Genomic DNA, 26,875 nt, shown 5'->3' on the forward strand with positions numbered 1-26,875 from the left:
ATGTCCGGAGGGGTCGGCTTGGCGAAGAGTGTAGAGACTGCGAACCCTAGGATCAGACAAGAACTGTCCATGGTTCGCTTCGGGTGGCATGAAGAAAGACGACTTTGCATGTGCAATTGCTACGGATTCCCAGTCCTCTTCAGAGTCTCACGTGATGCCGATGAAATCCTTCCATAGAGACTGACGGCCCAGATTGCGAGGCATTTCGATTGCGGCCTTCGCTGCCGGACCGCTCTCCCCCGGCCCTCGGAATTAAAACAAACAGTCTCGTCCCGAGCGTGAGTTGTCTGAGCGTACACGGTCGGAATGACAAAGACACTTGACACTTACCATCTAACGCTTATCAGTCCGATACCCGTTGCGTGATGTCGATGCAAGCGCACTCCTTCCTTCTCCCGCGCTGGCTCCCAGGAACAAAGCGCGTGGGTGTAAGATGGGGCCGGTGAGTAGGTTGGCGGGTGTGACGTCGCGATGCGGGGAGCTTGAAGGACAGGGTGCGCAAACGCAAGAGGAGCAAGACGAGATGGCGTTTAGATGCAAAGATATATACAAGAAGCTACGCAAGCCATGTTCGAGAAGCTACTTCCTCACCCTCCCATACCCCTTACTCAACGCCGTATCCACATCCCCATCCACCAGCCTACTCCCTTGGGGCCCGCCATCTGCCCGCAGCACGTCTTCCCTGCGTTGCAACAGCATCTTAACCTCATTCTCCCTCTCCTCTTCCGCCTCCAATCCCTCAGCCACCCCACGCCCCTTATCCGCGCTCATCCCACGCCCCTCTGCCTCGCGCGCCCAGCCCAACTGCAGCTCGGCAGCCGCAGCCTGCTCGAACCTACGCTTGACCTGGGGATCCTTCTCCAGCTGCTGAAAGGTGAGGACATCGTCTGGCCAGAAGGCCGCGCGGAGCGCCTCGACGCCGATTTCGAAGACGACGAGCGCGAGAAGGATAATGAGAAGGACGAGCCACCAGGGTAGCGTGGCGCCGAAGCCGCGCACGAAGGTGCTGCGCACGTAGTAGATTGTTGAGGCGGGGTTGTATGTCAGCGAGAGGATTATGTTCCAGAGGAACCAGCCGCCGACGGAGCAGAAGATTGCGAGCCCGTTTGTGAGCGTTTTGGAGTGTGTTTCGAAGAACCTGGTGCACTGTTAGCTGCGTGTGTTGTGCGAAGAGAAGGAAGGGGGCGGGGGGCGTACTGCATCTTCAGGCTAATGGCGCACACGACGGCCGTGTATGTGATGCTGCCGAGGGCGAAGATGGAGTTATCCTGGGTGAAGGGCGCGGCGCCGTAGAGCGCGAGCGCGCAAAAGTACACGAGCATTGCCTCGGCCGAGGCCATGAACATCCAGGCGAGGTATACTCTGATGTTGAAGCCACCGTTGCGCTGGCCCTTTGTGTAGAGCTCGGGGACGGCGAGGAGGGTCGAGGCGGACAGGTCTTTTTCGAAGACGCCCATGAAGATGACGGGCAGCGAGGTGAAGAGCGTGTTGAACATGCTGAGCGACCACGACTCGTACAGCGACGTGCCCGTGTAGCCGACGGAGCGTTGGTACAGGGCCTGTGTGAGGTAGAAGAGCATCTCCTTCCAGAACGTGCCGACGGTGTACTTGCAGGTGCGCATGTAGTTCCAGCGCCCATGCACCAGCAGCAACTTGGTGAGGAATCGGAACTGTGCAATCGAATAGTCGGACGTGCGCGCTGCCTGGAGACCCTCCTTGCCGGTGATGCCGATGCCGACGTGTGCTTCTTGGATCATGGCGATGTCGTTGGCGCCGTCGCCGATGGCGAGTGTGATGCTCTTCTTGACGCGTTTGCGGATGGTGTTGACGAGGAGGGCTTTCTGGGAGGGTGAAGCGCGGCAGCAAATCACCGAGTCTGCGAGGATGGCCAGCTCGTAGAAAAGCACCTGCAGCGTCTCATCTTCGGTGATGCGGGACAGAGTCTGGCCGTCGACGACCACCACAGAGTGCGCTACTGTGCCCTGTGTGATGGCTACGACGGCTGCAGCAGCCATCTCTTCGACATGCCCAGCTTCATCGTCGAGGATAGTGACAGTGGAGTAAGCCTTGATCAGACGGCACGAGTATCCGATGTTGATGGCAGTCTCGCGCTTGTCGCCCGTCAACATCCACATCTTGATCTTGGCACGGCGGAGCTTGTCGATTGCCTCGGGAACGCCTTGCTGGAGCTTGTCTTCGATAGCGGTCGCAGCACAGAGGTCGAGGTTCTGCTCGATCATATCACCGGCCTCTTCGATCAGTCTGGTACGGTCGACGAGGCTGGTCGTAGCTTCAAGGTAGCCTTTCTTCCAACTTTGATACTCGTCTTCTGTCAGATAGCGGTACCCGTACAGAAGCGTTCGAAGGCCCTCGGTAGCGAACTCGTTGATGTGCTGGAGGCAGCGCTCAACAACGGCCGAGTCATCACCTGCGACGTTCTCGTCGACCATGGCTTCCATATCCTCCAGCTGCATCGAGCTCCTCGCTGACGATGCCACCGAGGAAAGGCATCCGAGGTCGGACGGGCGAGGGGTTCGCGAAGGCGACACTGTGTCCTCGATGGGGTGACGACCAAAGTCGTTCTCTCGCTCTCGGAGCCACAGATCCACGTCGTCTCTCGCAGACATTGAGGGGCGGCCACCAATACTGCCTCGAGCCATCGAGTGCCTCCCCATGCTGATGCTGTGGCGAGCAGCTTGGGCAATCGACATGCTCCTCCGGCCCCCAACACTGCTCCTCCTCCCACCGATGCTGCTCTTGCGATCAATCTGTTCGCTCATGCGAGCGATGGCTGACTGAACCTCCATGCTCTTCCTCTTGTTCGCATTTCGCTCGATCTCGACCATTTTCTTGTTTGCGAGCGAAGCCAGCTTGAGGCGTTGCATGAGGATCGAGTCGGCGCCTTTGCAGAGTATGCACACGCGACCGTCTGGAAAACGAAGGACGATGGACATTCTCTTGCGCTTGCTGGAGAACTCGATAACGTCTAGGATCTCATACGTTTCGAGGGTGGGCTCGCCTCCGGATCTGATGGGCAGAATCTTGAGTGTGATGGTATGCACATCACGATTGATGAGCAGGAAGCCCATGTCTTGAGCAGCCTGGACAAGAGCGAGTTCGTCGGGGGATGACGCCATGAAGTGCGTCTTTCCATCCTCCTGGACCTCCGGCAAGCACGTGTGGCAAAGCGCCAACGAAAGCAGAAACATGCGTGCCTTTCTCGAAAATGGAGTGTGAGGCTTTCGTTGCATGTAGCGAAGCATGTCGCCAGTCAGAAGCTCTCGGGAGGCCTTGTGCGGGTTTGTCGTCGACTGCCACCGCGAGCCTGTGGTGTCTTCGGCGCCAAATTGCTCACCGAGATCTATCGTGGCCATGCCGTGCTCCTCAAACATGACGTCCTTGGCTGACCGTACGCTTTTCCTGCTCTTAGCTGGCTCTTTGCCCTTCTTGCGCGGCCTGTTCTTTAAACCCTTCTTCTTCTTCGAGTCGGGCAGATCCGCATCGTGCAGCCATGCCACGCCGGCCACGCTCAGCTTCCGAAACTTCATCGAGTTGTCGGTGAGCGTGCCAGTCTTGTCGGAGAATATGTAGCTGATCTGTCCCAGCTCCTCATTGATGGTCGATGTTCTCGGCTCGCAGGGCGTGTCTGACACTGGGTCATACATGTCAATGTCTGTGTGCAGAAAAAACATCTGAGCGAGCTTGACAATCTCCAAACTGACGTAGAGCGACAAAGGGATCATGGTATTGAACATGATGACGAAGGAGGTGAAGCTTGGGAAGAAAGCAACAGAGGATCCGGACAGGTACCAAAGCCGGTCTTCCTTGCGTTGCCAGATTTTATATGCAACGGCGTTGAAGACCGAGAGGAGGATGACGAATATGACGATGATGATGACGATGCGGTTGACGAAGCCCTGAAGCGCAGGAGCCTTGATGCGTGGATTCTTATTGGCGTTCATGCGGATGCGGCACTCCTCGCCTGAGTAGATGACAAGTCCGATGGCATCTGGAGTATTTCGCAGGATGCTACCACGGAAGATGATCTCGTTTAGTGTCAAAGGTGCTTGCTTGCCACCTACTTGGACACGGCCCTCGAAGCTGTACAAATCTCGATTTGGATCCTCGATGACGAATTCGGCTTCTGTCCGCAGGACATCCTCCTGCGTCTTGATGATCTTCGACATTGATGCCGCGGTCTGCTTGCTTTTCAGGTTGGTCTCGCCATCCAGCGCCATCGTTTCAACAAACGCTACGCTGTTCTCGCCGCTGGAGTGCAGCAAGGCCAAGTCTGCGGGCGCGGCATCATCACGGTCCAATTTGATGATGTCTCCGACCTGGATGTCTTGCCACTTGATGGCCTCCCATACCAGCTTCTCTGGCTCCGGGGAGGACACGCTTCCGTCATCCGTTGCCGTACTTTTATGAACAGGCAATGGGCTGGAGCGCAGGACCTTTGCTTCCCGATTGTTCTCGGCCTTGTCGAGCCGGTACCTCCTCAGGTCGTCGTAGCCTTCTTTCGCGATGGACAGGAAAACAAAAAAAAGGAGTGGTACAATAGTGGTGTATCTGCCAGTGGTGCTGAGATCGGGTATCATTTGGAGGATTGAGATTATAAGGAAGTAGAAATTTGCGAGCTTGGAGAACTGGGCGACAAGTTGACGCGGTACAAAGTTCCAGGCTGAGTATCGTGTGGAGCGAATCCAATTCTGCACATAAGGCTGTGCTGTTCGTTCGTCGAGCAAGGGCTCTCTCCGTGTAGAGTCCAGGACTATGTGTCGTCCATCTTTGCTGGGCGCTATGTCATGCTGTCGCAGTACGAATTTACGTGCCTGTGTTGCGGTTTCGCGGAACCGTTTCCCGTACGTGGCCCTCCTGCTGGTCTGGCTTTTGGTGAAGCTGCTGTAGTGCGGAAGGGCGATTGGTCCTTTTCCAAGCTTGGCTTTTGAAAGATCTGACGCTTCTGAGGCATAGCCAACCTGCGCAGGAGTGACAGATACAACAGTGTCTCCGCTTTTCAAAGCGTCCCTGTTTGTGCACACGTTCGACTGACCATTCGACTGACCATTCGACTGACCATTCGACTGTCCATTGCCGTCTTGCGAACGGCCAACGCTCTCCTCCAACTCGATGCTCCCAGCCAGAGGTTGCGCCTGGTCTGTGTAGTTCTTCCGGAACAGAGCGCTGCGCATGGACAAGCCTCGATTGCGGGTCTTGGGGGCCGGCGGCGAGCTCTTGCCGGAGGGCTGTGGTGGGAGAGGCGAAGCATGGGCAGACGGGGCCTCTACGCCCTCTGGGTCCAGCTCGCGCGCATCGACTGTCAGGTCTGGTGTCCCAGGTGTTCCTTGGACAACCTCGTCAACCTCGTCAACCTCGTCAACCTCATCAACCTCGTCAACCTCATCAACCTCGTCAACCTCGTCAACCTCGGCCCAGCTGCTCACTCGACCCGTCCTCTGAGCGGGCGCGTGTCGTTCCATGTCGGTCGAGAAGCGCACCCTCTGCGAGTGGTCAGAGGACATGCGCGCCGCCGTCGGTCGCGCGGTGCTTTCTCCGGCCGCAATCACTTCATCGTCGTCGTGGGACGCTGAGCGGCGTCTGCGCGCGCCGCCGCTTGAGTCTCCAGCGGCCGACATGCTCGTCCGACATCCCAGACGCAGGCGAAGTGGGTGGAGTGTGCTGAGCGCGTTGAGCAAGGCCGCTGCTTGTAACGATCTGTCTAGCGGCTTGTCCACTTAGCGAATACGCAGCAGCGGAGTGGGGGGAGATTCGTTCATCTGGGGGGGAGATTCGTTCATCTGGGGGGGAGATTCGTTCATCTGGGGCGGGCGCTGGTGAGCAGGCGTCAGATACGAATGGATGCGCGCGGGCAGAGCTGCGGCTGGATGCTGACAGGTTTGGCTCGGCAGCCGGCCGTGATGCATGCATGCTGTTCGATCCCTGCAGCGCACCTACTGCGAACCGTCAACGTAGGTAGCACGATGCGGCGCTGTCACCCAGCAGCCCCACCCCAAACGTGCTCCACAGACGTGCATCCAGACGGCTCAGAACCGTGGGTGTGCGGTCCAAGGGTTCAACAAAGGACCGCCACGTGCGGCCCGCCAGATCTCACTGCAGGGCTCAGACCTCACCCCATGGCTTAGGCCTCACCCCACAACTCAGACCTCATCCCACAACTCAGACCTCATCCCACAACTCAGACCTCACCCCATGGCATCTTTGTTTGCAAAATGGTTGAACTGAGAGGTGGCTATGCTATGCTATGCTATGCAACGCTGCTTGAATTACTAAACTTGCACCGAACCAGCTACGGGCTACTCCAACGCCGTGGTAAGAATGCCCTGAAAAACAATGTGGTATAGTGAGAGTCCTGTGACTCGATGCATCGTGTAATCCTCCTCTTCGCGAATATACTCGCCGACTCCACTCCCATACATGACCTTGGATAAAAGAGAAAGCAGTCTGTGTTGGTATCCCGATGTCGTGACGCTCATTAAAGTATAAACCCTCAAAGACTATGGTAGAAGAGACGAGCGCCATGCAGTATGCGGCCATAGATATTGATCCAGTAGAATGTGACGATATCTTGTGCGGAAACAGATGATTAGGAAATGTGCCCGTCGCCCGTCTACGTAGCAGCTACGCACCAGTGGCGGTGGAATACCCACGCGCTCTTCTGGCACTCTTTGCTGCAGTACTTTGTCCTTCGGCAGCGACGGCACTTTGCAAACTGGCGTGTGTACTCTTCCCACCGGCCGCACTGGTAGTACGCACATTGACGGATGCCGCCTCGAGAGTCGTCTTTTCGGCACAGGTTGCGCATAACAACGCTTGCCCAGTACTGCATGTCCGACGTGTGGTGTCGAACGGTGAACTGCTCGACAAGCGGAAAGATGTTGAAGTCGTCGGGGAGCTCGTACTCCTCGTCTTCCTCGCCCTCTTCCTCGTCCGTCTTGGGGACAGGGACGTCTCCGTCCAGCAGCTGCAGGTCGGACCCAATCTTCAGCTTGGGGACAAGGTGGGACTGCTGAAAGTAGTTGCGGAGATTGCAGTACTTTGAAACATAGGCCAACAGCTGCAGCGACATCAAAACGTCCTCGTCACGAGGCATGGCGGCGAGAACGCCGGCTGTGACGTTGCGGTCCGGCGCGTAGCGCGGGTACCATGGAGGTGGAGGGTTTGCGTTTGCAACATTCATCGCTGGCTGCATGGGGGAGAAGCCGGCAATGGTGGCAGCAGTGGGCGGGGTGTTGGTGGGGTTGATCAGACTGCCGTCGAGTGCAGGTCGGTGTGTAATGTTGAACGTCTCATTGTTCTCGTCTGCTGCATCCGAGGGCGCTGCGAGCGGGACTGGTGTTGCGCCAGCGTCCATTTCTGCATTGTCCACAATGGCTGTCAGGTCCATGTCTTGCTGGATGCCAACAATGGGCTCGTGTGCAGCTGGACCAGCCGCTGCCACGGCGTCCATCGACAGCTCCTCTTGCTGTGCATCCAGGTCCGACTCGCCAGACAGGGACAGCTGGTGTCGAATCGACGGTCGGCGGCGGGTGCGGTTCTGCCCCGCTCGTGGGCTGGCTTGGCGCGCCTGAGGAGCACTCGGCGTCGTCGGCGACTCGGGTCGCGAGGCCATCTCCCCGGCCAGCGCAGGGAGCATCGAAGGCAGGCGGTCGGCATCGCGCACGGGCCGCAGCGCAAAGCCGTCGGCCGTGGCATCCATGGACGCCATGGCCGTGACAAGCGGCTGGCCAAGCGTGCGAGGAGCAGGAACGAACAGCGGCGTCCGCGACTCGTGGTGTGGCCTGTGGTTGTGGTGGTGGTGGTGTGACGGGCGGCCGCGGTTGAACGTGGTGCGCTCAGGCGGAGAGCTCAGGGCAAACGTAGGCATGTGGTTGCCCTCCATGGCCGCGTCCAGGACGGGCATGTGAGCCTGGGTCAGGCCAGCGTGCGGCGGCAGCTGAGGAATCTCAATCGGCGGGGGGACGGCGCGCCGCGACCGCTCTGCTCTGTGGCCCGAGGCCGACGCCATCTCGCCAGAGCGCGACGAGTGGTGTCGGGCAGAGGCGCCCAGCCGTGCGGAGCGGTACTGGTCAGCCTCGGCCCGCTGCCTGTACTTGTCAACGACCTTGATGTAGTTGTCGAGAATGGTAGCGATGACGGGGACCATGTCGGCCTCGACGACGCGGGTCCTGACGTTCTCGGACCCGCGCACGCCAATGTTGAAGATGCACTGGAAGGCCAGGTTCCACTTCCACATGTCCATCATGTCCTTGCTGCGGCCCTCCTTGAGGATGCATATGAGGCGCTCGATCCCGCCGTCGACGGTGAGGATGTCGCGGATGCGGGCCGACGACGTGGTCAGGTAGGCGAGATGGTTGAGCGAGTTGATGAGCGGCAGGGTCGACGTGCAGTCGAGCGCGCGGCGATCGTACAGGGCCGTGGTGATGCCGACCGAAGCCTTGTTGGCGTTGGGGATGCTGAAGTTGACCTCGCGCATGTTTGCTGTGCGCTGGTGGCCGGGTGCGAAGTCGGGGTGCCGTGGGCGGGTGCAGTGGTGCAGTGGTGCAGTGGTGCAGCACTAGTGTCGCATGTGGTGGGCGACAAGCCGGCCTGCTGAGAGCGACGTGCACGGCGGCGGCGCGCGGCAGAGAGGCAGAGAAGGGGCGCGACGGCCTGGAGGGGAGCTTGATGGGCGGTCGGCGCGAGATGGAGATGTGTGTGCTGTGTGTTGGGCGTAAGGTGTGAGGCGTGAGGCGTGTCCCAGGCACGGCAGGAGCGTGTGGTGTGGCAAGCTGGGGGGGGGGGGGGGGCCGCAGTGAATCGGGGGGCCGCAGGGGCAGCGGTTAGCTAGACAGGACAGGCCGAGTTCTCTGCGCGGGCGGTGGGTTGCGGTAAGAGGATGGGCGTGCTAGAGGATGTTTCGATGAGGCTGTGGTGGTGGGAATGGAGACGCGGAGCAGAGGCGTCGAGGCGTCTGGGTGGGCGACGGGGCGACTGGGCGAGTGAGCGACTGCTGAGCAACCGTGGGCCCACTCACAGTCCCACGGTGGAGTCGGCACCAGCTAGCGGACCGCGAATAGCAGCGGCAGCAGTAGCAGCAGCAGCAGCAGCAGCAAAGCCTCGACGTTTCATTTCGCGTGAAATCACTGCCAATCCGCCCTCTAGTTGGCGCATACATGCCTGCAGAGCTCTGGCAGGCCTCTGGCAGCGCTCTGGCCTGCTGGAGCCGCGAATTCTCGTCGTGCTCTCCCTCTCTCTGCAGAGTGCAGACGTCGGCCGAGTGCGTGACTGCTGGTGCTCTCCCAAGCCTCGCTAGCAACCCGGCCGTGCTACCTTGATGGCTTCACGCCGCTTGCTCCAGCAGAGCCTGCAAACGCGCCGCAACGGGCTGCAGCCGTGCAGCCGTGCAGCAGCACAGCAGTGCAGCCGAGACTTTGTTGCTGTCCGCTTACATGATGCATCTGCCGCAGCGTCGGACGACTCTGACTCTGGCCGCGAGTCGCACGCAGCAGAAAGTTCAAGGGTCGTGTTTGGTACTTCGTACACAGCCATGGGTCCATGTGCAGCCAGAATACGGCCTGTCTCCCGTCGTAGCATGTCTGCTCATGGCCCCTAAAGCCTATCCCTATTCCCGCCCCTGTGCCACGCTCCCCCGAGTCCTCCAGGAGCAGGCCTACACCACTGCACCGCTGCACCGCAATCTGCACGCCAGTCGTCCGTTTGTGCGGCATGGCCACACCACCACGCCCCAAGATCCAGGACTTTGCCGTGCCGGGCTCGCCGGCGTCCGCCCAGGATCGCCGTCCCTCGGTGGCAACCTCGCCCAGACTGCATCTGAACACGCACCTGGACGAGCTGCCCCAGAGCAGGAGCCGTGGCCGGTCTGCGACTTCCGCCACGGCAACCGCCGCCCAGCCAAACATTGAAGAGGTCCTCTCTCCCACCTACAGCCGCTCCTCCGTCGACACCGCCCTGCGTCGCCGAATCACGCGTTCGAACACGGTCCGTCACTACCAGTCGCCGACGCGCGCCACGTGGGAAGAGCCGGGCGCCGAGCCTGGTGTTGACGTCAAGGATGAAGAGGCAGCCGCGCGATTCGCACATCTGCACCAGCAGTGCGACATCACCGTGGTAGACTTCTCTGCCGAGAGGATCCAGACATATGAGCTGGACAACGACACGTTGCAGGACTTTGTGAAGAGGCCCAAGGATGACTGGGTCGAGTGTCGCTGGGTCAACGTCAACGGGCTCGACTTTGACGTCATTGGTGAGCTCACCATGCACAAGCAGCTGCACCGACTGGCAATCGAGGACCTGATGACGGGTCGCGAGCAGCGCACAAAGGTCGATTGGTACTCGGATCAAGCTTTCAGTAAGTGGGACTGTCCTCGACGCGGAGCTGCCGGCTTCCGAGGTGCATGGATCGGCCAACGCGTTGCGACGACCATCACATCCTCGACGACCATCACATCCTCGACGACCGTCACATCACTCGACGACCATCACATCCTCGACGACCGTCACATCCTCGACGACCATCACATCACTCGACGACCGTCACATTACTAACACGCTCCAGTGCTGTTGACGCTCTCGAAGCTTGTCCGGAACCCCAGCGACGACTCGGACAGCGACTCGGACTCGGACGATGGCTTGCCCAGGCGCGCACGCGCCCGGTCACGCTCTCGGGCTGCACGTCACGCACACAAGAGGAAGAGGAAATCGTGGATGAAGAAGATCAAACAGGCCTTTGGTCTACCTGGTGGGCCGCAGCACCCCAAGGATGTGGAGCACACACCGGACAGCGTCGAGAAGCGCCAGGCAAGCGTAGACGCGGCGAGCATGTCTCGTGCATCCATGTCCAGGCAGCACAACGAAAAGATCCGCACCCTGCAGCGTTACCGCGGCGGGCCAAACATGGAGCGCATTCTCTACCTCGAGCAAAACTCGGCGCTCACCGACAAGCACCTCACGGTCAGCGTCGAGCAGGTCGGCATCTTCCTCTGCGCCGACAACAGCGTCATCTCCTTCTTTGAGCACTCGGCCAACATCATCGAGTCCTTCATCCTCAAGCGCCTCAACACCCAAGACACGATCCTCCGGCGCAGCGCCGACAGCTCCATGATTGTGCAAGCCATCATCGACGCCATCATCGACCTGGCCATACCCGTCGTCGCCGCCTACGAAGACGCCATGGGCGAGCTCGAGCTCGACGTGCTCGAGGACCCCGAAATCCACCACTCGCAATCGCTCTATCTCCTCACCTCGGAGCTCTCCATACTGCGCAACACCATACAGCCCATCATCAGCCTGATCAACGCCTTGCGCGACCACAAGAGCGACCCCATGCAGCAGAACTGGATCCAGCACCAAAACTCCAACCTCGCAACCCGCAGGACCATGTCGTCCATTACCATTTCGCCGCTCGCGCACACGTACCTCGGCGACGTCGAAGACCACTGCATCATGATCACGGCGTCGCTGGACCAGATGCGGCGCGCGGCAGACAACCTCATCGACCTGATCTTCAACATGATGGGCGCCTTCCAGAACGAGTCGATGAAGGTGCTCACCGCCGTCACCATCTTCTTCCTCCCGCTGACCTTTCTTGTCGGCTACTTTGGCCAGAACTTTGCCCGCTTCAACGGCGTCCAGAATCACAGCGATGCCTTCTTCTGGATCATCGCCGTCCCTGTCATGGTGCTTACTATGCTCGTGCTCATGAGCCAGACTATTGTTAGAAAAGTCCGTCGCTGGGCGGGCAAGCTGCGGCTCAAGAGGGCTAGGGTTAGGTTTGGCGCGCGCCAGGGCGGCAATGGAGCGCGTGTCTTGGGGCTGACGCACGAGCAGAAGAAGAGGGTCCGCAGGCGCCAGACCATGTACACCAAGGGGCAGATTGGGTCGTTTTAGGGGTCGGCGTGGTCGTGTGTCGAGGTACTAGACAATAACGCGTGTATATCTAGCCCCAGCATGGAAACGTGTAATGCGGCACTCTGGTTTATACTTTGCGTGTCATAACAACCCAACCCACTTCCTTTTCCTCCAAACCCAACGCCCGTCTATGCAGAATAAACCCACTCTGTCACGATGCAACCAAACCCCCGCCGTCCGACGCACCACAACCCTAGCTGACCTCCTTGATCTTGCACTGCCAGCCCGACTCCTTCTCGAGCAGCGGGAGCCTGCACTTGTTAGTCGACCGTTATCTCCAAGTGCGGGAGGAGGAAAAAGGGAAAAGGAAAAAAACTAGAAAAAAAGAAAAAAAAAAAAAAAACTTACGAAGCGCCCAAACACCACCCCAGCTCATTACCCTTGATCTGCTTGGCAATCCTCACCTCGCGATCAAGCGGCATCCCATACCCCTCATGCAACAGCGCGAGCTGGAAATTCAAATCAAGGCACCACTCCGGGCGACCCTTTAGCTCCTCGAGGGCCTTGGGGACCGGGCTGAAGACGTCCCATGCAGACGCGCCCTGACACACCGAGTGCGCGATGCTCTGCAGCTCGCGCAGCGTAAAGGATGATGGCATGCCGAGGTCCTGTGTGCGGTCGTAGAAGTACGAGAGCAGGTACACGGGCTCGGTGGCGAATGTCTGCTCGAAGGGGGGCTGGTGCACGCCCCGGAATGCGCAGGGCGCGAGCTTGCACTCGTCGTCTTTGTGTAGTGTTTTCTCTGCCCAGCCGCGGCACTGCGTTGGTGCGCCGTGGGAGGGGCCCGTCATGTTGACTGTTACTGCGTCGCCCAGCGCGTGGCCCTTGGGCAGCTTGACGTCGATCTCGCGACTCATCCCGGGCGCGATGCAGGGGTTGACGATGGGCGCCTTGAGGTAGTCTGTTGCGCCCGTGTCCTTGTTCTGCTGGTAGAGGGCGTCGAGGATGGTGCTGTGCAGGTTGTTGCGGGCCTCCATCAAGCCGTAGCCCAGGTACGAGTGCTGGTAGAGATCAAAGTCGCGGCCGCCAAACTGCAGAGCGTACTTGTGGTCGCCCTCGGCGAGTTTGCTGGGGAGTCCACCGCGAGGAGCCTCGGGGAACGTCGGGTGGAAGACGATCTGGGTCGAGCCACCGCCGAGATCGAGCACGGCAGCGGTGGGCGTCTTGTCCGGGCCGCCGATCTTGCCGAGCAGGTAGTTGATGGTGATCCAGGCGTAGACGCCCTCCATCTCACCGGGCATGACCTCGACGCCGTTCTTCTCCTCGGAGACGAGGGGGAAGGGGTAGACGGTCTCCAGACGGTTGCGGACAGCGCGCAGGGTGTTGTTGCTCTTCTCCTCGCCGAGCTTGCGCAGGCCGGCCGTGGCCTTGACGGCAATGGGCGAGCAGCGCTGGTACTCCGGGGGCACGCTCGCGACGGCCTTGTCCATGAGCACGTCCAGGCTCTTCGCAGCGCCCTCGGCGTCGTCCCCGTACGACGACAGGCCAGAGCCGCCCTCCCGCTTGGGCGTCATCTCGAAGACCTCGCTCTCGAGCTCGGGGCTCGGCCCGCAGTTGTTGAACTTGTAGACGTGGATGCGCGAGCCTGTGCTGCCGGCGTCGATCATGAGCGCGTACTGGATGAGCGGCTTGTCCTTGGAGTACGACTTGGTGCACGTCGCCTTGGCGCCGCCCGCCGCTGTGTTGCCGCCGGTCGATGGTGTTCCTGTAGCGAGTGGTCAGTCCAGTCTGCGCCTGCGATGCGGCCTACGCACCTCTCGCCAAGCCGTCGCGCGGCGCGATAAAGTACAGCACCAGCAGGACAAAGGCAATGACGCCGCCCGTCTTCAGGTAGCGCAGGCGCTGCCCCTGGTTCATCATCGCGGAGCCCTTGAAGTCGCCCATGTAGCCTGTGGAGGGGGTCGAGCGGTGTCGCGAATGGCGGTCGGGCTTCTCGTGCGGGTCGCTGTGCGGGTCGGCGTGCGGGTTGTAGGTGCGCGGGAGGGTGACGGACACGCGGCGGCGAGGGCCCGTGAAGCTGAGGTAGGACCAGATACCGGGTCGTCGTTGGCCGGGGGCTTCAACGCCGCTGGACATGCCACTAGGGGAGGCGTACGCAAAGGGTCCTGGGTTCAGGCCGCGTGCATCGAACGGGACTACGTTCCGAGATTAGTGCGAGCAACGGTGCAGTGAGGGCGTCTGGACAGCAAGACATACTGCAGTGCCTGTGGAAAGGGGGAAGATTGCTGCGTTGGTACTCAATGCGTTGCACCCTGTTGCGCTTGTGTTGTGTTCCCTTCGTTGCACGACATATCCCTGACCTGCCAAGCCTTGTAACTTTCAGACCTGACGTCCGCGGCCAACAATTGTGATTGGCGCGGGCGGTTTCCGTGCTACCATCTTGGGAAAAGCTCGTATTGCACGCGATTGTCTCTATGTATCCTCCCGGACTGCGCCTTCTCTACTTTCTCGGAGCCTGTGCCCTTTCAACAGGAGTACTGGCTATCATTCTGGGTGCTTTGACTGCAGCCCCTCCGTAGTCTTCAGGGCCGTGATGAGACCTCTTAAAGATGGTCTAGGCGGGGGGAGCTCGTGCAGCACTTGAGAAACAACGTCCGTCTCTTTGCACGCTGTGTCCAAGATGGCTGCTGGGGGATAACATCTTCAACACGATGGTCTGGCGTTAGTACCGCCCAACTGCATGTGCTGCAACTGTCCCAAAGCCATCCATCATCCGAATGACAGCCCTGCCCGCGTCATCACACTCTCAAACTCTTCCAGAGTGACTCCACCGACGTCCTTGCCCCTGCCTCGCACGCCGCCGTTCGCTTCGAGGATCATATCCCTCAAGACTTCGTCCGGCACATCTTCTCTGAGTTCTTTCGCTATCCGTCTAAGATGGCCTAGTGTGATCGGTCCGGGCCCTCCGTGAGTGAAGAGCTGGTACCCTGCGCTGACTTCTTCTGCATTGCTCGTGGCTCGGTAATCGTCGTCGTCTTCCATGTCGTCATCTGACCCGGCCTCCTTCGAGTGCATGGCAATGGCGGCGTAGGAAAGAAACGGCACAAACTCGACAAAGCCAGTGTGGAGCGGATCGATGGTTGCAAGGATCGAGGGCACTTCGGACTTTTCTGGTGCCAGATTCAGAGAGCTAGCCTGGTCAGCGACGCTGTGCTATGAAAGTCTAGACATACATCAAGCACCGGCGCACGTCGTCTTTGCGCAACACGCCTTCCTTTGATTCCTCGTGCTCTGGGTGGTGCACAGCGAACAGGCCAAATGCTTCACGGATCTCAGCCTCTTGATCTGCATTCAGGCCATTCTCTTTGGCAAGCTTGGAGGCGCGTTTTGGCGCCGGACGAGCCTTTGCAGGCGCTGCACGACGCTTTGCTGGCTACAATCGTTAGCGCAATCACTTCATCACGGTTCAAATGCTTTGTCAGGCCTACCATGGTCTCTTTCCTAACGACGTTGGCCTCCGCATGCGACCGCGAGATGGTGTTCGCGATCAATGACGCACGCGCGCCGGACCCACACTCAAGCCAGCGCTAGTGAGGCCTAGCGCACTGAACTTTGGCAAATTTCAACGCGCCCAACCTCCCCCTCACGCGTCTCCACCAAGCCTTTATAAAGCTTGCGTCCCTCGTCCTTCTCTACACACCACCTCACCGCACCTGACCGGCGTGTTTGTGCCCTTGGAGGCTACGCCTTTGCTTGAAACCACCCCATACTTTTTCCGTCTACTATCCAACAATATGCAGACGTCTCTAACCTCAATTACCACATAATCAACACTTACCTACCTCTCATTCCCAGCTCAACACCCTCACCCCACCACTGCCTCACCACCTAGGCGTTGAGCCTTGTGCGTCCGGGACGCAGGTCCACGGACCAGAGACATGGTCTCATGAGGCATGGTCCTCCTTGGGCACAGCACTGTCTGCCGGTCTGGCCCCCGGTGCCGATAAGTGCTCCCCACATCGAGTACAACCACGGACCAGGAGTACAGCAGCACGACCAAGCCAGCAGTGGAAGTACGGTCTGGCCATAATGGAAGAGCAGCAGCTCCGTTCCTAGCCGTGGCAGGCCATGCGTGGCTTCCAGCCAGCAAGAAGTCGGGAGACGTCCCGCAGCCAGCAGCCCTTTACGGAGAAATCTGGTTCAAGTCGAGCGAGACGCTCGCAGGTTCGTCGGCGTCCTGCGTGGAGCCTTCGATGTTCGCTGGATCTTCGACATGAAGCCGGCAGAGAGTTCTGGCTCCCTCCAGTCAAGCATGATATGGCTATAGCAGCCGGTGCTTGTCATCGTAAGACCTCGAAGAGAGGCTGATCTTTCCGTAAGACCCCAGTGCGGGGCTGGTGTTTTGGGGTGGGCGCTCCGCATGAGGCCTACTGCCCTTCGAGTCGAGGTCGCGCCTTCACACTCGTGTTTGCAATGCCTTCGAGCCTCTTGCAGTTTCTTGTCAAGATTGAGTCTTGCACTTCGGCTGAGCTTTGTCTCGCTTTCGGGAATGCCCCATGAGGGATGGCCCATTCACGGCAAAGGTCGACTTGCTACAGGATCCTCGATGTCCGTTTTACCCAGTTGTACAGCAGAGAGCGATTCGACCGAGTACCACCTCGGCGGCAGGCCATGCGTCACTGAGGTTAGGCCGGGAGATTACAAAGCAGTCTGACGAGCCAACACTTCACAGGATAGGGTGTACTCACCGGCCCCTGCAACAGTCCTGTCACATTCGAGTACATCTCGAACAATGGAAAGCCCGACACGGGATCGCCAACACGGTAAAGGTTGACTCGCCCACGAGCCCCGATACCCGTTCGTGCAAACGACCCCATATTGACAGCTCGCCACAGTCAACTAGAGCGAGAGGCTCGTTGACAGGCTCGAGCGTCCGGTGGAGGCAAGGGTCGGGATGCCGAATCAGCTGTCGAATAAGCCATTACGGGAGAGGGAAAGCGTGCTCACAGCACCCCCACATTCCCTACAGAATATCATGTTCTTACATGAAGCACGACGAGCCGATATCAAACAACTACCGAGCGAGCTGGATGCGGCCGGCTGCCGTGCAAACGCGCCAACATTACTGATGAACGGCACACATGTTAATCACTGCACGACAGCCATCAGGCGCATCCACCAACGCGAACAGCGGAGTGGTCGGCGAGGAGTCTGCTTCACAGCTCGGCTACGGCCTTGCATTTGTGGCGCCGCGTTTGAGAACGTGGCTTGATGCCCAACGACCTTTCTCTGGTCATACAGGTCCCCACGCTTCCAGAGCGAGGACTACTTCTCGTGTCATCTCACTGCGATAAGTCGCAGGAGAGATCTTGAGTACATTGTCACGTATGTGTCAAACTGCCATGCGCAGGAGGCGAGATACGTACAGCAGCGATGCTGTAGTGGACCTCTAAAGTAGGGATAACCCCCGACACCTTTTGAGGAGTTAGGAGAGGTCAGACCTCGACGCAAGTCGAGCTTCTGGCAGGTCTCAGAATCCGATTGGGGTGGAAGAAGCCAACAGACATTGAGCATACCTCCGGCGTAGCCTTTGGGCGAACCCTTGGTCACTCTGATAGCCGCAAGGCCCTGGCATGTTTACTTCGAGGCACTCACGGACATTACACCGGCATTGCCGCTGGGCCATTCGTGGCTACTATTGATCCCCACGCTTGGGTCAACGCTCACGAGACACGATTCACTCGCGTGGCCAGGGTAGAACCTGGCAGGAGTCTGACCGGACCAACGCACTTCTCTTCTGACAGCGCCGTCTTCTCCTTCTCTCCGTCTGACCTGTTCTCTGGCGAGGCCAAAGCAGAAACAGGGCTCGTACTCGCGGTTTCTTTCTCCAGTAGTACGCATACGGTCGGTGACTGCACCTCGTTCATCGCCACACGTCGCCTCGGGTCGAAAGCGTTATAGATCCAGCTCGTACTTTTTAGACGAGACCGCCAGGGACCGTCGAAAGGCGAACGTACGGTCGGTCATGAAGCAGGTCCCCTCCTCCCTGCGTGCAAGAATTGGTAGATGCTTTCGAGTACCTGTGGCTAGTCGGCAGTGCCTCTGGGGGATGTTTGTCCAAACATGTGGTATTCGAGGATTCTCTCATCTTGTGGCCGGCTCGTATTGAGTGCGCGTTGCAAATGGGTATGGGCCATGGAGGTCTCGTTGACGACCGACGCACCGAAGTGCTCTGTGCGAAGTTCTGCAGGACGGAGTACAAGGCGCTGAGGCGCGGACGTCTGAGAGGCTGAGTTGGTATCCGCTTCTACATTAGCTAGAGCTGGCCGTTGCGTTATTTCTACGTTGAGTCAGTGTGGACATAGAAGCGAGAGTAACACCCGCCATCATCCACTTCTTCAAACGGGTGGTGGCGCCTCTGCGCCTCTGATCTAGTGCCTTCAGGTGCAAGATTGAGGGTGTGGAGGGGACATAATTTCTTGCCGTGATAAATAGTCAATCAACGACATTCTTTCATCATGTCAAATTTCCTCTACCTGCGTACTGTATGTCTGCACGTGACGTTCATCTTTCACACTCTTACACCGGTAGCACAAGTATCCGCTCATCTGCCATCATACTTATATAACGTCATACCACCTTCTCCATCCATCCATCTATCTATCCACACTCCGTCCCCATCCACTCAAGTCTCGGCATCTAGTAGCGCATTCACACGTCCATGTATCCACCAAACGCATCATCCTTGACAGCACATCGCCGTGCTCCTGAGGCCCAATACCTCACAAGTACTTTCCTCCTCAACAAAGGCGAGCAGCGCTAGTAGATCGGCTGTGAGATCGACAGCTGCATGCAGGGCATATATCGGAGCCCCACATGCAGCGGCTATCGATGTGCTGTGGCCGTGTGGCCACGGCAGCATGCGGTTCTGTCACGTCCAAGGAAGCGTCTTGCACGGGCGAGAGGTGTAGACTGGTTTTGACACGGCGAACGACTGTATGCGTATGGAGCGTGGAGGAAAGCCTTGTGGTCATGTCCTTGTGTTGAAGTGACTGTCAGGCACGAGACGTGGAATCGTTTGCGTACTGGGTGTAAGCAGTTGCAATTGCACTCTACTCAGTCCGCTACGGATGATTGCCGTGTACGCACAGCTCCGTGCACCGGACGAGCATCCATGAACATGTTCTACAGACTCCAATATCAGTGCGCCACCGATGTGCCAGATCTCGATGTGGCAGTGCTACGATTTCATGACGTTCTTCGTATTATCGTGATGCGCCAATGTGAGCCTCGCGTAGAAACGAGGCTGGATGGCCGGGTCCGGATACTCCTCGATCTTGCATGTGCAGTATGTACTCTCGACACGTGGGTTTGGGGATACTGCATCATCGACGCAGAGTCGTGGCTGTCGCCTGGAAGGAGAATCTACCGAGTCACCGTCCACGTCCAATGACAGTTCGGGTCTTCGCAATAGGGGAGGAGGATCGATGTCTGCTGCAGGAGCAGGGATCGGCGTACAGTACTGGACCGGTCTGTTGAGCTGGGCAGTCTGCGCAGGCATTCAGCATCATTGGTCGAGATGACGAATCTCTGGCATCATCACCGCAAACGAAGCCGAGGATCAATCGAAGTGCCTCTCCTGCTCTCGCTCGTGAAGTTGTTTCTCTCAAGGATCCTTTTGGTGCTGACATGCCCTGGTACAGTTCCTTGGGGTTGACCCTGCAGGGCCAAATCCGCAGCCTGTACGACAATAGCATGCATGGTGCTTAAAAAGCTGCGGTGACTAACCTAATTTGTGCTAATCTGGACTGCTATCGCTCCATGAAGGACGTCGAAAGAAAAAAATCTGGGAGATTGTTGTCTCGTGGGGCCGGCCCGTAGTGTTACGAAACGAGTTGACCCAGGACATCGGGCGCAGGCCGCACCTCCTTCCAGTGACAACCAGGTTTTGCGGTGATGACTTCTCGATTTGTGTCTGCGAATATACTTTGTGTCTCAGTGAATTGTCAAGTTCGCATGTGGGCGTGCGCTCCCGGTGCCGCGAGCCTAAGTCGAGCTGCTGTTACTTTTGCTTTTTCAGACACCATCGGCCTGACAACAGGGAACCGCTGCCCTCACGATCCCATCTCTCACTGTGCATATCTTACCGGATTTTGCTCTCTAGGCCTGGTTGAGCAGGTTCGAAGACTGCTTGCAGGACGATCTATCGAAAGTCCCCACTGCGAAAGCGGCTGCGCATGGGCGTGATCGTGTGAAGAGCTGAGGCTACGCGGGAAGCGAGTGTTTTACCCCTGCCGTCGCGTAAACCCGTGCTGTCGATCAGGATCAGGAACAATCAAAGCTGAGGCTATCGTCAATACCGCCTTCGACACGGTGCTTGCCGTGATGATGGAATAGCGGTGATTTGTTGAAATTGAAACCGCCCCGCTCAAGCTTGTTTAGTTCCAGGGTCCGGACACGACTGCAGCGCTGTGTTCCTTCCCTCCCTCCCGCACTCGCCCTGACGCGCCGGCGCCCAGTAGCCATATATCTAGATACCCAGCTTCTACGGATATGCTGATTTTCCTATCACAGCGTCAGACAGTAGAAGCTAGGGTAGCGTGACTCTCCTTCGGGACTGCCTGCAGATAGACCACCACATCCTAGGCCCGGAAGGTTTTCACCACGCGCACTTAGTGCACGATCGATTGCGTGGGCGGTGCTTTTGCTTGTCTGAGACACTGATGAGGCCGTATCGATATACCGAGTAACACAGAATGTGCCCGAGGGGGTTGGAGAACGCAATCGCTACCCGTAGTTGCTTTTCGATTGTCGTTCAAACCTATTCACTTCCTCACTATTCCGTCATTTGTTGACTTCTGGTTCTTGATCCTCGTATTACTACACTCGTTCTTTCCTACTTTTCTTGTCACTGTGTCAAATACCCGGTTTTCCTTCGCGCTCAATATGGACCCAATCTCCTCACTTACTATTCAGTCATGGACGTGCTACGCTATAGTCGTAGCCATCGTCTTCGCACGCTTAGTGTTTCGACGCATCATGCTCAAGTCGTTTGTAGATCTGCAGGCCGATGACTGGATCATGGTCTTCATATTACTTCCATTCACGGCAGCAATCGTCCTCATGGTCCCGGCAGCCGACCAAAGAATGACGAACAACCGTGTGTATCGATACGTGCTTGAGGAGCTCCAGATCGTCATCGCATGGCTTGTCAAAGCATGCCTGCTGATACTGTATTGGCGCATCTTGTACGTAAGTCCTCTTCGAGCAGGAGCAGTTCTTACTGACGCACACAGCCCTGTCGCATTCAACACGCTCAGAAGACGCTACGTGCAAGTCGTCACGACAGTCTGCGTACTGTCATTTATTATCACCCAAGTTTCGCTGCTATCTTGGTGTCAGCCTTCCGATCTGAGCGACCAGCAATGCATGACCTACCGAGGTCATACCATCGTGTCTCTGGCATTCGATGTCTTGACTACTGTCCTCGTTCTCATAATGCCAACACCTTTTATCCCAACACCACGGCGCTTACTTCTTGCCATCCTGATGGTCGCCGGGATCATGACGCTTATCTTCGGCATCCTCGCTCGATACTACATCCTGGCGGCGCCGACATCAAAAACACACGTCTTCTACTACATCTACGAAACCACACTGCTCGTTGTCTTCGCCAATCTTCCTTTCTTGACATCACTTGTTGTCTCTACCACACCAGCACGCATCCGTGAGTTCGGTCGCAGTATTTCCTTTGCCCGCGATGGCGTCCACATGCTGCTATCGCCATGGCCGAGGAGTAGCAGAATGAGTGTTCAGGACATAGGATCTCCGCTACAAAGAGTCGACCGGCTGGGAAGCACGGTGACCGTGACAAGCGGGACTTTGGATAGAAAGGAATATTCAGCGTCTACGTCTGTGACGCGGCCAGGGAGCGCAAAGTGCGGAAGCGAAACGCTGGGCAGACCAGACAGTGGAAGAGGTTGGCCTTTAGCTTGATGGCAGGCGTATACATTGGATTGATGGCGCTAAGAATCCCGAGTGTAGACGTACGTGCACCAATGAAGCGACCGACTATGCGGAAACCTCGATTCTGCCATGGCCACGTGTGATCTAATGCTTTGACCCTTCGACACTACTTGATTTTGCCTGCGCAAGTACCATTGGTCGGCCGCTTTTGAACAGTGATCTATACCGGCTAAGATTGGGAGGTAGACAACGTTGATTGCGACAGCATCCCGATACTGATTACCACTTTGGAGAATACAAGCCCTCTTTCTCTCCATAACCCATCAACGATTTCCCCCGGACTTTGGCTTTTCATCCGATCTCGACTGATGGGTCAGCATCATAACGGACATGATGCACTTGAACCTGTTGAAATATGGGAAGAAGTCAAAAATATTTAGCGAAGTAATCTCTGCCACATGATTACAAGTCAAGCTATCTGTAAGACGCGGCTGTTGACCAGATTGGTAGAGGCGAAATGATGTAAGGGACGATCCATCTACTCAGCAAACATGGAGCTTGTCCAATCTTCAAAGGAAGGCCATAGACAGTCTTAGATCGCAGCTCCACGATTTCGAGTTGGCGTGAGCTCGATGACTGGTCACCTTCTTTGTTAGAATGGTTTGGGCTTTCACCGTCAGTGGCAAACCATTCGCTCCTTGCAAACCCAAGGATACGGTGGAATATCACCCAGCTACATCCTGCAAGCATCGAAGCGTACCCAAATGTGCGAAAGGTTCCGAGCTGGAGACTTCGAGATAGCCGTGGACCGCATGGCAGCCATCAAGAACGGTACACTTAAGCCACTATGCGGTGCAAAGCGCAACAGTATCGTGCAGGAAGAGACTACAGAGCGCAGGAAGAAGCGCAAGGAGGAGTATGAGGTGAGCATGGCATAGCAGAAGATGAACAAGGAGGTGGAGGAGGCAGAGAAGTGCAAACGCAATATCAGCGATGAATGGCGTGGATGATACAAGAAGAAGCGTGGTGATCACTGGTAGGTTAACAGAGTATGGATGTATCCGTCCTCGAACCAGTCGGGCTATTGCTTGGCCGGCTCGCGGCGACTTGATAAGCTTCAGGATTCATAGTATCATGAGGAGTATCTGGGAGGTCCTGTTGAAGAGCACCTAGAGTCAAAGTTGAGCACCAAATGGAACAGAATTGTCGATTTGCAATGCCGGGGTATCTATCTACGCTCTAATGATCTATATTTCCAAAAGCTTCTGCACCTCCTTCACCAACATCCTGTCCTCGGCAGCCTTGGCTGAAATCCTGCCTACCGTGCCAGCAGCGTCCATGACACAACATAGACCTCTCAGTTCGCCGTCCATATCTGCACCATACGCAAGCCAGCCTGTAGCGATGAGGGCCATCTTCTTGTTCGCGCTCCACTCGTCCTCTGCACCCAGTGTTTCGAGCAAGGAAGCGAGCAGCTCGGTCTGCTCAGAGTCCTGAAGCTCAGACGCATTGGAAAGGGTATGTACGACGTTGCTACCATACATCTTCATGCGGACTTGGTGATTCGAAGAGGCGAGGTTCAGAGCCAAACTCAGCGCTGATGCTTTTAGCGCTGGATGCTTGTCGTCGAGCAGCGAAGTTGCGAGGATTGAGATGAGTGCTGAGGATAGTGGTGCTGAGAGAAGGTGAGGCACAAAGAGCGGTGAAGTGAAGAGGTTGCAGGCGAGATGCAATGTGGTGAGGCGAAGTGGGTATGGCGCCGTGTCGCCCAGCCCATCAACGTGACTGAGCAGGTGGTAAACAGTTGCTGGCGTGCCAGTGACACCTTTGTGCTCCTCGGCAAAGAATCCGGCAACACGGACATCTGTGAGTGCGACTCTCAGTAAATCATATGCTGTGAAGAGTAATTCTGCGGGAAGCTGTGCTGTGCTCTTCCTCAGGAACCCAGCAAATTGCGGCAGTTGTGTCAAAGGTGCCTCCTTTGCCCCAGACTTCTCGCGAGCGTTGATAAAGGAGACGATGGTCGAAACCGCAGGGTCTTTGCCAGTATCTCTCATCTTTGCAACCACTTTTTCCAGCGGTGGAACCTTTGTGAAGGTGATAGGCCGCTGACTCTGGCGAAGCAGATATGGTGTGCTTTGCGAAAGATGCGGGTGTGGGGGGAATGTGGCGTTTAAGAGCGACTCGACGTTAGTGCGCAGCTGTCGCGGGTCGGCACCGCTCCACTCATCCTGCTTTGCACCTTTGCTGTAGGTGATGAAAGTTGGTGTTGCTCTGACATTCGGGTAGCGTGTGTTTATGGAGCCGTCTGCGCGCGTGAAATCGATCTTGATGAAGACACACTTCGAGCCTGCTTCTGCAGCGAGATCATCATAGGGCTGGTAGACGAGCTTGCATGGACCGCAGGTTGCACTCGTAAAGAAGATGATCGCGCAGCGATCATTACCGAGCTCTAGGATGCGATCCACCTCCTTGATCGTCGTAACGTTATTGACGCGCCCTGTAGATGCTGCAAGCGTTGTGCCATTGCCGTTGTTTGTGGACCCATTGCTTGCAACTCCGTTGTTCATGTTCGCGGCGGGTTGCGCTTGTGCTGGCGGCTTGGGCTGTAGAGGCTGTGGTGTGGGTGCTTGCGTAATAGGTCGCATCATAGCATCAAGCTGCGGCCTGAGCATCTGGCCAAAAGGTGTGTTGAGGACGTCTTGCGGCAGGCTTGTGATGTGCACAGGTATACTCTTGCCGACGAGGAACATGGCGAAGTCGTTCGAGAAGTTGTTGCAATTATGCAGAAAAAGATCATAGGCCTCGGATACGTCAGTACGCCGGTTCGAGAAAGAAGGTCCCATCACCTACTTCCGCAGTGTATATCGTCTTCAGAGACTCAAGGTACTCTAGAATGACCTCGAGTGGCAGTGACGTCTGTCCAAGCTTGATGACCTCCAAAGGTCGACCATGGTGTGTGGTACCGGCTCGACATGTTTGCACACCTCCACCATAGAAGTATTCTATGCCTTCGATAACAATGGAGGTGTGGTATACTGCATCGATCTGGATTCCGAGGAACTGCTGTGACATGCTACGTGCAAGACCCTGGTCAAGTCAGCCAGATTCCATGTGCAAAAGTTTTGTGCCCGCATTAAAGCGCTCTCACGGTAGCGTACCTGCGAAAGGTCGTACACGTAGAGCTGTACGTTCATCTTGTCTGCTGTGTTATTGGCCGCGCGCTTTGGTCCGAGAGGTGATTGTTCGTAATTTAGTAGATGGACGTTGCGGAGGTGGAAGGTGGCAGGTAGCGGTGTTGCGCAGAGTCTCTGCTTTCACGAGACTTTGTAGTGGATGTGGCAGGCAGCGGCGGTGACGGGTGCTGGAATGTTCGTGAACGATGACGAACGCCACTTCGCGCGTGTCGCCAAAGGGTTCAATCGCGCTAGCACATGACTCGATGACTGATCTTCTTGCACATGCGACCCTGCTCAATGACCCTGTACTCTGCAGATCTGCAAGGACTGTAAAGCATGATAACACGGGACGGAGGTCTTCACAGATTTCTACAGGCAGAGTTCGTGGAATTAAAGGCTCAAGTCTCATGCGTTGCTATGTGAGGCAGGAGGAACATCATGCATTGCTAAGGTAACGTACTTTACAAGCGAGCGACGCGTACAAGCGAGCGACGCGCCCCACCAACTTTGCCTGCCTCTTCCATCTCAACGTATAATGGCTCCACGCAACGTCACTCAATTGCCTTTAAATGAAGCAGATATTCAGCTTGCTATCTCATCTATCAACACTAAACAGATCCAGGGCAATCGTCCTGCTGCCACGATCTACAACGTTCCTGAAGCAACGCTCCGCCACCGACGCGCTGGCAGGCCCTCACGACGCGATTGCCAGCCCAACTCAAAGAAGCTTACCCAGCGCGAGGAGGAGGTGATCACAAGCTATATACTGGATCTAGATCAACGTGGATTTGCGCCTACGTACGCAGCTGTACGTGATATGGCTGATAAGCTGCTAGCTGCGCGCAGCGCAGGTCACGTCGGCGTCCACTGGCCACGCAACTTTGTCAAGCGTACAGACTCTCTCACAACGCGTTTCAACAGAGCGTACGACAGGCAGAGAGCTCTATGCGAGGACCCTGTTCTTATCCAAGACTGGTTCAGGCTCGTGGAGCAGACGAAGGCCAAGTACGGCATCTGTGGTGAGGACGTCTATAACTTTGATGAGGCTGGCTTTATGATGGGCAAGATCACAACTTAGCTTGTCGTGACTGGATCAGAGAGGAGAGGCCGGCCAAAGGCTGTTCAGCCTGGTAATCGCGAGTGGGTAACAGCTATCGCTGCGATCAACGCTGCTGGCTGGATAATCCCACCCTTCCTTATCTTTGCTGGCCAATATCACCTATCTGCCTGGTACGAGCAGGCAGAGATCCCACGCGACTGGGTAATTGCAGTCAGCGACAATGGCTGGACGAATAACGAGCTTGGAGTTGAGTGGCTAAAGCACTTTCACGCCCATACTAAGACTCGTTGCGTAGGTGCACGTCGCCTGCTTATCCTTGATGGCCACGAGAGCCACCACTCTCTTGAATTTCAAGAGCTCTGCAAGGAGAACAATATCTACACGCTCTGCATGCCACCTCACTCATCTCACCTGCTGCAGCCACTTGACGTTGGCTGCTTCTCGCCGTTGAAGCGCGCGTACAGCCGTGAGATTGAGGCTCTGATCCGCCACCACATCAACCACATCACCAAGCTTGAATTTCTGCCAGCGTTCAAGGCAGCCTTTGATCGCGCGTTCACAACAGCCAATATCTGCTCAGCCTTCCAAGGCGCAGGCCTTGTCCCTCTCCATCCTGACGTTGTTTTGTCAAAGCTAGACGTGAAGCTGCGCACGCCTCCTCTAGCTGCTCTGCCAGAGGCTCTCTGGGAGGCTCGTACGCCAAGCAACGTACGTGAGCTTGAGGCTCAATCAACGTTAATTCGTGAGCGCGTAAGAAAGCACAGGAGCTCCTCACCTGCCTCAATTATTGAAGCGATTGATC

General features: G+C 57.0%; 10 protein-coding genes across 10 annotated transcripts; 5 read left to right on the forward strand and 5 right to left on the reverse strand.

The window, feature by feature from the left end:
- Nucleotides 1-514: 514 nt before the first annotated feature.
- On the reverse strand, nucleotides 515-6,062 carry M421DRAFT_425022 (phospholipid-translocating P-type ATPase). Its single transcript, XM_033593948.1, has 2 exons — nucleotides 1,198-6,062; nucleotides 515-1,138 (listed from the first exon to the last, which is right to left on the reverse strand). The coding sequence occupies exons 1-2, from the start codon at nucleotides 5,634-5,636 to the stop codon at nucleotides 580-582; spliced, it is 4,998 nt and encodes a 1,665-aa protein (XP_033444440.1). The 5' UTR covers nucleotides 5,637-6,062; the 3' UTR covers nucleotides 515-579.
- A 109-nt stretch (nucleotides 6,063-6,171) lies between these two features.
- M421DRAFT_425023 (uncharacterized protein) lies at nucleotides 6,172-8,807 on the reverse strand. The gene has a single exon (XM_033593949.1). It carries the CDS (start codon nucleotides 8,492-8,494, stop codon nucleotides 6,629-6,631), a length of 1,866 nt encoding a protein of 621 aa, XP_033444441.1. The 5' UTR covers nucleotides 8,495-8,807; the 3' UTR covers nucleotides 6,172-6,628.
- Nucleotides 8,696-9,520, forward strand: M421DRAFT_296486 (uncharacterized protein). The gene has a single exon (XM_033589073.1). It carries the CDS (start codon nucleotides 8,897-8,899, stop codon nucleotides 9,311-9,313), a length of 417 nt encoding a protein of 138 aa, XP_033444442.1. The 5' UTR covers nucleotides 8,696-8,896; the 3' UTR covers nucleotides 9,314-9,520.
- Nucleotides 9,521-9,726: 206 nt separating this feature from the next.
- Nucleotides 9,727-11,907, forward strand: M421DRAFT_103970 (uncharacterized protein; the record flags this gene model as incomplete). The annotated part of the gene is made up of 2 exons (XM_033586962.1): nucleotides 9,727-10,369; nucleotides 10,577-11,907. The coding sequence occupies 2 exons, from the start codon at nucleotides 9,727-9,729 to the stop codon at nucleotides 11,905-11,907; spliced, it is 1,974 nt and encodes a 657-aa protein (XP_033444443.1).
- A 214-nt stretch (nucleotides 11,908-12,121) lies between these two features.
- Nucleotides 12,122-14,004, reverse strand: M421DRAFT_73112 (guanosine-diphosphatase; the record flags this gene model as incomplete). The annotated part of the gene is made up of 3 exons (XM_033596939.1): nucleotides 12,122-12,179; nucleotides 12,277-13,633; nucleotides 13,683-14,004. The coding sequence occupies 3 exons, from the start codon at nucleotides 14,002-14,004 to the stop codon at nucleotides 12,122-12,124; spliced, it is 1,737 nt and encodes a 578-aa protein (XP_033444444.1).
- Nucleotides 14,005-14,637: 633 nt separating this feature from the next.
- On the reverse strand, nucleotides 14,638-15,359 carry M421DRAFT_103973 (EF-hand superfamily Ca2+-modulated protein; the record flags this gene model as incomplete). Its single annotated transcript, XM_033586963.1, has 3 exons — nucleotides 14,638-15,058; nucleotides 15,102-15,301; nucleotides 15,357-15,359. 3 exons carry the CDS (start codon nucleotides 15,357-15,359, stop codon nucleotides 14,638-14,640), a joined length of 624 nt encoding a protein of 207 aa, XP_033444445.1.
- Nucleotides 15,360-16,330: 971 nt separating this feature from the next.
- M421DRAFT_296493 (uncharacterized protein) lies at nucleotides 16,331-17,251 on the forward strand. The gene has a single exon (XM_033589074.1). The coding sequence runs from the start codon at nucleotides 16,425-16,427 to the stop codon at nucleotides 16,995-16,997; it is 573 nt and encodes a 190-aa protein (XP_033444446.1). The 5' UTR covers nucleotides 16,331-16,424; the 3' UTR covers nucleotides 16,998-17,251.
- A 3,506-nt stretch (nucleotides 17,252-20,757) lies between these two features.
- Nucleotides 20,758-21,879, forward strand: M421DRAFT_296694 (uncharacterized protein). Its single transcript, XM_033589075.1, has 2 exons — nucleotides 20,758-21,116; nucleotides 21,165-21,879. Exons 1-2 carry the CDS (start codon nucleotides 20,815-20,817, stop codon nucleotides 21,862-21,864), a joined length of 1,002 nt encoding a protein of 333 aa, XP_033444447.1. The 5' UTR covers nucleotides 20,758-20,814; the 3' UTR covers nucleotides 21,865-21,879.
- A 1,131-nt stretch (nucleotides 21,880-23,010) lies between these two features.
- Nucleotides 23,011-25,210, reverse strand: M421DRAFT_296702 (DUF862-domain-containing protein). Its single transcript, XM_033589076.1, has 3 exons — nucleotides 25,000-25,210; nucleotides 24,688-24,924; nucleotides 23,011-24,638 (listed from the first exon to the last, which is right to left on the reverse strand). The coding sequence occupies exons 2-3, from the start codon at nucleotides 24,907-24,909 to the stop codon at nucleotides 23,082-23,084; spliced, it is 1,779 nt and encodes a 592-aa protein (XP_033444448.1). The 5' UTR covers nucleotides 24,910-24,924; nucleotides 25,000-25,210; the 3' UTR covers nucleotides 23,011-23,081.
- An 881-nt stretch (nucleotides 25,211-26,091) lies between these two features.
- Nucleotides 26,092-26,601, forward strand: M421DRAFT_16668 (CENP-B protein; the record flags this gene model as incomplete). Its single annotated transcript, XM_033587732.1, has 1 exon — nucleotides 26,092-26,601. A coding segment is annotated over one exon (510 nt), but the record flags the coding sequence as incomplete, so codon positions are not given.
- Nucleotides 26,602-26,875: the final 274 nt, after the last annotated feature.

The sequence above is a fragment of the Didymella exigua genome, assembly GCF_010094145.1.
Source record: "Didymella exigua CBS 183.55 unplaced genomic scaffold M421scaffold_41, whole genome shotgun sequence".
NCBI classification, from domain to species: Eukaryota; Fungi; Ascomycota; class Dothideomycetes; order Pleosporales; family Didymellaceae; genus Didymella; species Didymella exigua.

Bases quoted from the DNA above. Each gene is read 5' to 3' on its own strand.
- M421DRAFT_425022 (XM_033593948.1), bottom strand. From the start codon at position 5,636: ATGTCGGCCGCTGGAGACTCAAGCGGCGGCGCGCGCAGACGCCGCTCA. The intron at 1,139-1,197 runs GTACGCCCCCCG...ACAGTGCACCAG, and splicing joins GCCATTAGCCTGAAGATGCA to GTTCTTCGAAACACACTCCA.
- M421DRAFT_425023 (XM_033593949.1), bottom strand. From the start codon at position 8,494: ATGCGCGAGGTCAACTTCAGCATCCCCAACGCCAACAAGGCTTCGGTC.
- M421DRAFT_296486 (XM_033589073.1), top strand. From the start codon at position 8,897: ATGGGCGTGCTAGAGGATGTTTCGATGAGGCTGTGGTGGTGGGAATGG.
- M421DRAFT_296493 (XM_033589074.1), top strand. From the start codon at position 16,425: ATGAGGGATGGCCCATTCACGGCAAAGGTCGACTTGCTACAGGATCCT.
- M421DRAFT_296694 (XM_033589075.1), top strand. From the start codon at position 20,815: ATGGACCCAATCTCCTCACTTACTATTCAGTCATGGACGTGCTACGCT. The intron at 21,117-21,164 runs GTACGTAAGTCC...TGACGCACACAG, and splicing joins ATACTGTATTGGCGCATCTT to CCCTGTCGCATTCAACACGC.
- M421DRAFT_296702 (XM_033589076.1), bottom strand. From the start codon at position 24,909: ATGTCACAGCAGTTCCTCGGAATCCAGATCGATGCAGTATACCACACC. The intron at 24,639-24,687 runs GTAGGTGATGGG...GACGTATCCGAG, and splicing joins AGACGATATACACTGCGGAA to GCCTATGATCTTTTTCTGCA.